The sequence below is a fragment of the Physeter macrocephalus genome, chromosome 21, assembly GCF_002837175.3.
Source record: "Physeter macrocephalus isolate SW-GA chromosome 21, ASM283717v5, whole genome shotgun sequence".
NCBI classification, from domain to species: domain Eukaryota; kingdom Metazoa; phylum Chordata; class Mammalia; order Artiodactyla; family Physeteridae; genus Physeter; species Physeter macrocephalus.
Window position 1 is genome coordinate 63,605,174 of NC_041234.1, and position 9,031 is coordinate 63,614,204.

At 33.9% G+C, this 9,031-nt stretch overlaps 1 protein-coding gene across 1 annotated transcript in view; it reads left to right on the forward strand.

Moving 5' to 3' along the window:
• Positions 1 to 9,031, forward strand: part of KLHL4 (kelch like family member 4) — a 147,037-nt gene that overhangs the window by 110,811 nt on the left and 27,195 nt on the right. The window contains exons 7-9 of the mRNA XM_024129493.2: positions 1,369 to 1,593; positions 3,261 to 3,423; positions 5,179 to 5,391. Coding sequence (XP_023985261.1) covers positions 1,369 to 1,593; positions 3,261 to 3,423; positions 5,179 to 5,391 — 601 coding nt within the window. The remainder of the gene's footprint in view (positions 1 to 1,368; positions 1,594 to 3,260; positions 3,424 to 5,178; positions 5,392 to 9,031) is intronic.

A 9,031-nucleotide genomic window follows, 5' to 3' on the forward strand; every position in this document is an offset into this window, starting at 1 on the left:
TGACCTCTCAGCAATAAATATAGTCAATAGAGCGATTGCTATCTGTAAATCAGCATTCAGCCAAATCCACATTGTCAATGAAAGATGCAGGGATTAAAGAGAAAGAGTAAATGAGTGCCTGTATATTCACATGTTTTTATTGTGAAAATCTAAAATCTTGAGACAAAAATACTTATAGTGTACTATTCACCAGAAAAGACATAAAAAGATATAAACACTCTTTCCATTAGTCCAATATAAAAAGAAAAACTTTCAGAAGCAGCCATAGACGTAATATACACTCTGCCTAAATCCCTATACTGTAGCCTTATAATTCGCCAGTGAAAGGCTTCAGATATTAACTACGTTTTCATCTTAACTAATGGATTATATTTTCTCCACAAATCTCCCAGTAGAACAACCAAAAAGTGTTTTTGCTTATTCCTATGGTTGGCATTGTGAAATTGGGTTGAAATTCCCTAAATCTGTCACAAGCTGTCTTAGGTGCGCTATGCATGTGAATTGTCTAATTCTTTCATTTCTTACTTTGGTTATTAGAAACTTTCCTGTTGTACAGAATCAATTTTTTATTAAAAAATAACAGCAGCTATTGTTGATGACAGGTAAAAAGCATTACCTACAGGGGTAATAATTTATTATGAAGTAATGACAATTTACTATAGCAGGAGTGACAGTATACTATGGTAGTAAACTTGGTATTTCAGTAATTGAGTAGAAAATTGTACTTTTATTAACACATAAAGAAGGTAATACCTCAGAATTTCATTATTAATTATAATACATAAATAATATAAATATAAATAATTATATTATTAATTATAATCCTTTGTGTTACCATCATGGAACATTATGTGAATCAACACTGAAGTTCCATTTAAAAGGAATTTTCATTTCTGTTCTTTTAGTCATTTGTATTTTAAATCAACCCCCACACACACCAAACTGAATAAAATAAAAGGGCATAAATTAATATATTGAATGGTCATAGGTAATTAAAACCATAATGGATATGTAAACAGTCAGTAATAGATACCAAAGTAATTTTTGGTTGTAAAATATGGTGTTTGACACCTGTGTTAGTACTACTGATAGCTTATTATAGCCAAAGAAGCCATTATAAGCATATAAACTATATATATATTAAATAAACTTTTTTATTCTGACTCCTCCATTTGGATTCAGAAGTGGCAAAATATTATCCTTACCTTGCCTCCCAGGTTGGAGAATCATCTGGGCTACTTATTTTAATTTGAGTTGCAATCACTGATTCTATGCTATAAATGATAGATACATAAATATAATATGAATGATGCCAATTAAAATTTTTATACAAGCAGTTTTTACCATTGTTCAATATTTCTTTAACAGGTACCACTACAATCGAAAAATATGACCTCAGGACCAACAGCTGGCTACATATTGGCACCATGAGTGGCCGTAGGCTTCAGTTTGGAGTTGCTGTTATTGATAATAAGCTCTACGTCGTGGGAGGAAGAGATGGTTTAAAAACTTTGAATACTGTGGAATGTTTTAATCCAGTTGGCAAAATCTGGACGGTGATGCCTCCCATGTCAACACACAGGCATGGCTTAGGTAAGAGCTTAATGTTACATAGTTTCTAAAGAATGTACAGTTAGTAGAGCTTTTTAAAAATTAAATTAAGCTGGAAGACACTAAGTAATATGTATAAAATAGACAACTAATGAGAACCTGCTGTATAGAACAGGGAGCTCCGCTGTAGAGTAGAAACTAACACAATGTTGTAAAACAACTATACCCCAATTTAAAATAAATAACAAAGGTCATCCATCTGAAAAAAAAGTAAATTAAATTAAGGTGCACATCACTGAGATTTAGCCAAACCTTTAGTGAAAATGTTTCCAAAATGCTGAAAAGCTTAAGCACATGATAAAAGACTGTGAAAGTTTTTTCTTGTTTCAGATGTCATACTTGTTATAATCCTATCTCCCTTCTACCGGTATTTTAAAGGGGTCCCACTTCAGGAAGGATAAAATCTTTTAGAAGGAATACATTGTTGAAGAGCACGAAACTACAACAGGGAGTTTTTTTTGTAAACTCAATTTAGAGAAAAGAACACTTGATAACGGAGAGACATTGTTTCTTTGTTTCATTGTTTCAAGGGACTAGCTTCTAGTGTCCCTTCACATAAGAGGCAAATCTATATTTAGGCAAAAGCCTTAGGATACAGTTTGAAGGCAGAAATATTTAGAAAAAACACTTTGGTTGAGAGTAGCTCTAAATTATACTTAATCCAGAGGTTCCAAAAAAGTTTAAGAAGGAATGGAGACTTCTGGAACAGTGGGGAACTTTGATTCTCCTGTGTATTTGTCAAGGTATCTTTCTTCATGCTAGACTCCATACGATTCAATAACATAGAGTTTCTTAAAAAAAAAAAAAGCCAAATAATTGTATTGTTCTTTAAGAACTGACTTTTACACAGATAAAGAATGCCATATCCAGGACTGGTATTGTTTGCCCCAAAATATTTGATAAATTATCTATACCAAATGATAGACTATGTAATTATTCAGCTCAGTTCTGTCAGTGTGATTCTAGAAAACATATCTTACAGAGAAATCAGAGCAAATTGTTAAATTCTAATTGATATAACTAAAGAGATAGGAGAAGTGATGAGGGTATACCTCTGAGAGGCAGATTGAGATAGCGAAGAAGGTAAGGTGGGGAGGAACAAGTTACGTGAATTCCCAGAGCAGATGAGAAACAGAAAGGTGCTATTTATAGTATCTACTGGAACAAATTTCTAACTAAACCTCAAAAATCCCTGTCTACTTAGTTATCTCATGGGAATCTTTTTTATCCCTATAATAAAAATCAGGGATTAGAAGACCTATCACAGTTGCCGTACAATTCTAAGATTTATCTAAGATTCAATATCATATCTCATCTATCACTTACATTCGAAAAATAACGTTGAAATTATGCCAGAAAAAAAAATCAGCTTCCCTTTTCTATTAATCCTTAGAAAGGTGTGTCCCACTACTTCCTTTGACTTCAGCATTACAACCATGATACACTAACTATGCCTGAAAATGTCCTAGGGTTTAAAGACCATATTCACTTTTATATCAAGATCAGTAAATTATTCATTAAATGATTATTTACAAAACCATTTAAGAGATACAAACAAATTTTTAAGCAGTCAGTTCCTTGCAAAATGAAACAACATCCATTGTGTGTGGCCTACCTAGGTGAGCCCTCATGCTATTTTTACCCTTTAGGCGTAGCCACACTTGAAGGACCAATGTACGCTGTTGGTGGTCATGATGGATGGAGTTATCTAAACACTGTAGAAAGATGGGACCCTGAGGGACGTCAGTGGAATTATGTGGCCAGTATGTCAACTCCTAGAAGCACCGTTGGTGTTGTCGCATTAAACAACAAGTGAGTAAACCCAAGCATGCATGCTTTTGCTCCCATTTCATGTGGCACAGCATTTCAGTGATGTGATCCACCAATCAATAAGCATTCCCAGTGACCAGGACATCCTAAGTATCGATAGTAAAAGGCCTTTGTTGGAAATCTCCCTTCATTATGATGGAAAATACTTATCTAAAATGAACATTTAATTAAATATCCTGTAGTCCTTTGCTACTCCAGTGTGGTCCGGAGACCAGTAGCATCAGCATTACCTGAGATCTATTTAGAAATGCTGAATCTTAGCCCCAGCCTAGACCCCCTGAATCAGAATAGACATTTTAACAAGATCCTCAAGTGACTTATGTGTACATTAAATTTGAGAAGCAAATCAGTTCCAATCTTACCCTCAAGAAGCTACCATTTTTTACATTATAATTATTCTTAACTTATCAAAACTTTGGTAAGTCTTTGTAATAGTCCAAGACTTTTTGTTCTTTACCACTCACTCTCCTGAGTGTTTTAGAATTACAACTAGTACCATCTTTCTGAATCTTTCTCTCTTTCTGATGACTTGCCTATAAGAGAAGCTAATATATTGAAACCCAATGATGTTAGAGGTTTCTACGAGCTAGAATTGTTCTTCTTGCAGGTAGTTATGTGCTTTGTGACAAGGAACGTTTGGAAATAATGACCAGCATATAGGAGAGACTTGAATGATGAAAAATTCAGGCACCAGGATGGGTCAGTGGCAGGAGACAGCCTTGTGTGTCTGTACTGACAATGCATATGCATAAAGCCAATATCTCATCACATAATTGGGTTCAGTAGAAATTTCAATACAATTTCAATTAAAATTCAATTTCAATTTTAGCACCTTGTGCAAGGAGTGGGAAATGTCTATAATTAAGAGGAGACCCAGACTTACAGTGTCTTAGAGATTAAAATTCTCCTAAATCTGATTATATCTTGCCTAACCTGAATGATATCAGGTGACTCAGTAGCAATCTCCTACCTATTACAGAAGAAGCTGAAATCATAGAATCTGACTAATTTTATCTTTCTGACTTGCTATTGTTCACAACTGAGCATGAAGGGCAATTATAGACATATAGTTTAATAAATGCTTATCTTCTTTATTGATGCAGGATTAAATTTAAATTAGATTAAAATACTGCTCATCAAAAGAATTGGCATTTAAAATTTATGAGAGAAATGTCATAGCCAATATATCTTTCTAGGAAAAAAAATCTGGTTTCTAGGTTTTATTCAATGCCCTTAGTTACTTATTAAATTAATATCTTCTTAGTTACAATTTTTTTTACACTAAATAAACTAGTTCATAGAAAACAACAGGGATTCTAATGTTAGGCAATTAAACATAGCTAAAATTGTAAGGTTGCCATAGTTGGGTTTTGGAAACATCTTACCTTTCTTTAAAAATGTTTAGCTTTATTGAGGTTTAACTGACAAATACTACCAACAATTTTGATATCTCCCTTCTTTCTCTGTACTTCATTTCCAATGGGATTCTTTAATCTATTATATTATGTCAAAGTAACATTCACAAAAATGATGAAACAGAGAGGTTTAGGGTAAGGTAGACCATAACAAATGCCTTTAGGTAACTATCCATTCACAAATTCAAGCCATTCTCTGTAAAATACTAAGGGAGTAGAATACACAGTTCAATGCTTTGCACAAGGTTCTGTCACTTTCATTCTATGCACAAATTTTACACACACACACACACACACACACACACTTCTGTCTTTTTTCTAGGCTATATGCTATTGGTGGACGTGATGGAAGTTCCTGCCTCAAATCTATGGAATACTTTGATCCACATACTAACAAATGGAGTCTGTGTGCTCCAATGTCCAAAAGACGTGGAGGTGTGGGAGTTGCAACATACAATGGATTCTTATATGTTGTTGGGGGTCATGATGCCCCTGCTTCTAACCATTGCTCCAGACTTTCTGACTGTGTGGAACGGTAAAATATTCCTTTTTATTCATGTATTTGTTTGGTTATTTGTTTTTTTCAGAAATAAGAAGGATTTTTAAGCTACCAGAAAGTAGTCTTCCAAATAAGTATTAATTCTTACAGAGGTATAATCCTTTGTAAAGTTGTACACTTACGCCTAGGCTCGAAATATTGTGAAGAAATCCTCCTTATGCATTCCAGATTCATCATAAGAAATGTATAAAAAGAATGTGTTGTTTTATCATTTGATAGTCACCCTATAAAATGAGACAAAAGAAATGTAAGAATAAATTTTATTACAAGCTATATCATTCAACTATTCACCAGCTCAAATCAAAATATCTTTACTGTTTTGAAACCAAAATCAATCCTCAAAGGATGAAGGCTTATCACTACAAAATAAACTGGAAAAATTCCCAAAGAGAGGTGTTAATAATGTTCTGAACAATGACTCTATTTCATTAAGTATTTAATTTCCCAAAGGTAACTTCTTTGAATGGGAGACATTCATCTGGACAAACAAAGTGCACTGTGTTTTTTAAAATGTCAGTCATATTACTTTGTTGTTTTACCATTCATATTCCCTTTCAAGATAGAAAAAATATATATCTATATGCACAAACATTACAGTTGATAATATTAACCACATCCCAGTGACAAATTTACAGTCAATAATGTTATCAGAATTCAGAAGACAGAGATCCATACGAATGGAGTCCTCAAGGGAAATTTATGAACTAGATAGAATTTGTACTTTGTAGGCATAAAAAAGAATGCAGGGAATTTCAGGTCTAGGAAAAAGCACAGCCAAAGCCCTGAATATAAAGGAGAAATCTTCATAGGTATGAGCAGAGACTTTAGGTTGAAACAGTTTGGAAGAGCAATTCAAAAACACAATTAACCACCAGATTTTTTGATAGCCTGAAATGTCAAGGTGGAAACTTTTGGATTTCGTCTTGTAGGGAAAAGGATAATTAAATTTGGAGAAATGGAATATCACAAAGAAAATAATTTGGGGGAAATTGATTTAACAGTGATATGTAGGATATAATGTAGGGAAAAAAGACTAAAGGAAAGAATACGAATAATATTTTTCTTCTGAAAAGCATAATTGATGATGCTAATACTTCATTTCTTATAGGGAATGATTGATTTATGATAGACTTTTTTCTTTTTTTTCTGTTTTTTAAAGTTAAATCATAATTGACCAGCTCCCTGCTACTCAGTGTATACCTGGAATGATTTTCCTGAGATTGGATCTTAAGAGGGGCAAACAAATTTTATTTTAACATTATGCAAAACATAAAAGAGTTCAATTACTGTCTCAATATATAATATATTATAGTCAAATATATGTGACACTGAGATCATCCATATCAGTTTTCCCCAAAGTTAGCAAAGTAGTAGTTGATCACCTCTTCATTATGCTAGATATTTTTAGTGTGACAAAATATACATCACATAAAGTTTACACTTTTAACCATTTTTAACTGCACAATTCAGTGGCATTAAATACATTTACATTGTTGTGAAAACATTACCATCATCCATCTCCAGAAATATTTTTCATTTCCTCAAGGGGAAACTCCATCCTTATTAAAAAAATAAATTCCCATTCTTCCCTCACCTCAGTCACTGGCAGCCACCATTTTACTTTCGCTTTCTATGAATTTCATAATTCTAGGTACCACATAAAAGTGGAATAATAAATAATCCTTTTGTGTCTGGCTTATTTTACTTAGCCTAGCAATAATTATTCAAGGCTCATCCATTTTGTATAGCATTTATCCAAATTTCCTTTCCTTGTAAGGCTGAAAAATATTATATTATATGCACATACCACACCATTTTCTTTATCCATTCATTTGTCAATGCACAACTGTGTTGCTTCACCTTTTGGCTACTGTGAATAATGCTGCTAGGATATAGGTGTAAAAATATCTGTTTGAGCCTTTGCTTTCAATTCTTTTGGGTATATACAGAGAAGTAGAGTTGCTTTATCATACGCCAATTCTATTTTTAAATGTTTTTTTTTAACATCTTTATTGGAGTATAACCACTTTACAATGGTGTGTTAGTTCCTGCTGTATAACAAAGTGAATCAGCTATACGTATACATATATCCCCATATCCCTTCCCTCTTGCATCTCCCTCACATGCTCCCTAGACCATCCCTCTAGGGGGTCACAAAGCACCAAGCTGATCTCCCTGTGCTATGCCGCTTCTTCCCACTAGCTATCTATTTTACATTTGGTAGTGTATATATGTCCATGCCACTCTCTCACTGTGTCCCAGGTTACCCTTCCCCTCTCCATGTCCTCAAGTCCATTCTCTATATCTGCATCTTTATTCCTGTCCTGCCCCTAGGTTCTTCAGAAACATTTTTTTTTTTAGATTACATATATATGTGTTAGAATACGGTATTTGTTTTCCTCTTTCTGACTTACTTCACTCTGTATGACAGTCTCTAGGTCCATCCACCTCACTACAAATAACTCAATTTCATTTCTTTTTATGGCTGAGTAATATTCCATTGTATATATGTACCACATCTTCTTTTTCCATTCATCTCTCGATGGACACTTAGGTTGCTTCCATGTACTGGCGATTGTAAATAGCGCTGCAATCAACATTGGGGTACATGACCCTTTTAATTATGGATTTCTTAGGGTATATGTCCAGTAGCGGCATTGCTTTGTTATATGGTAGTTCTATTTTTAGTTTTTTAAGGAACCTCCATATGGTTCTCCATAGTGACTTTATCAATTTACATTCCCAGCAACAGTGCAAGAGGGTACCCTTTTCTCCACACCCTCTCCAGCATTTATTGCTTGTAGATTTTTTGATGATGGTCATTCTGACTGGTGTGAGGAGATAACTCATTATAGTTTTGATGTGCATTTCTCTAATGATCACTGATGTTGAGCATCCTTTCATGTGTTTGTCGGCAATCTGTATAACTTCTTTGGAGAAATGTCTGTGTAGGTCTTCTGCCCATTTTTGGATTGGGTTGTTCGTTTTATTGACATTGAGTTGCATGAGCTGCTTGTATATTTTGGAAATTAATCTTTTGTTAGTTGCTTCATTTCCAAATATTTTCTCCCATTCATAGGGTTGTCTTTTCATCTGGTTTATGGTTTCCTTTGCTGTGCAAAACTTTTAAGTTTTATTAGGTCTCATTTGCTTCTTTTTCTTTTTATTTCCATTTCTCTAAGAGGTGGGTCAAAAAGGATCTTGCTGTGATTTATGTCATAGAGTGTTCCACCTATGTTTTCCTCTAAAAATTTTACAGTGTCTGGCCTATAAACATTTAGGTCTTTGATCCATTTTGTGTTTATTTTTGTGTATGGTGTTAGGGAGTGTTCTAATTTCATTCTTTTATGTGTAGCTGTCCAATTTTCCCAGCAACATTTATTGAAGAGGCTGTCTTTTCTGCATTGTATATTCTTGCCTCTTTTATCAAATATATGGTGTCCATATGTGTGTGGGTTTATCTCTGGGCTTTCTATCCTGTTCCATTGATCTATATTTCTGTTTTTGTGCCAGTACCATACTGTCTTGAATACTGTAACTTTGTAGTGTAGTCTGAAGTCAGGGAGCCTGATTCCTCCATCTCCATTTTTCTTTCTCAAGATTGCTTTGGCTATTC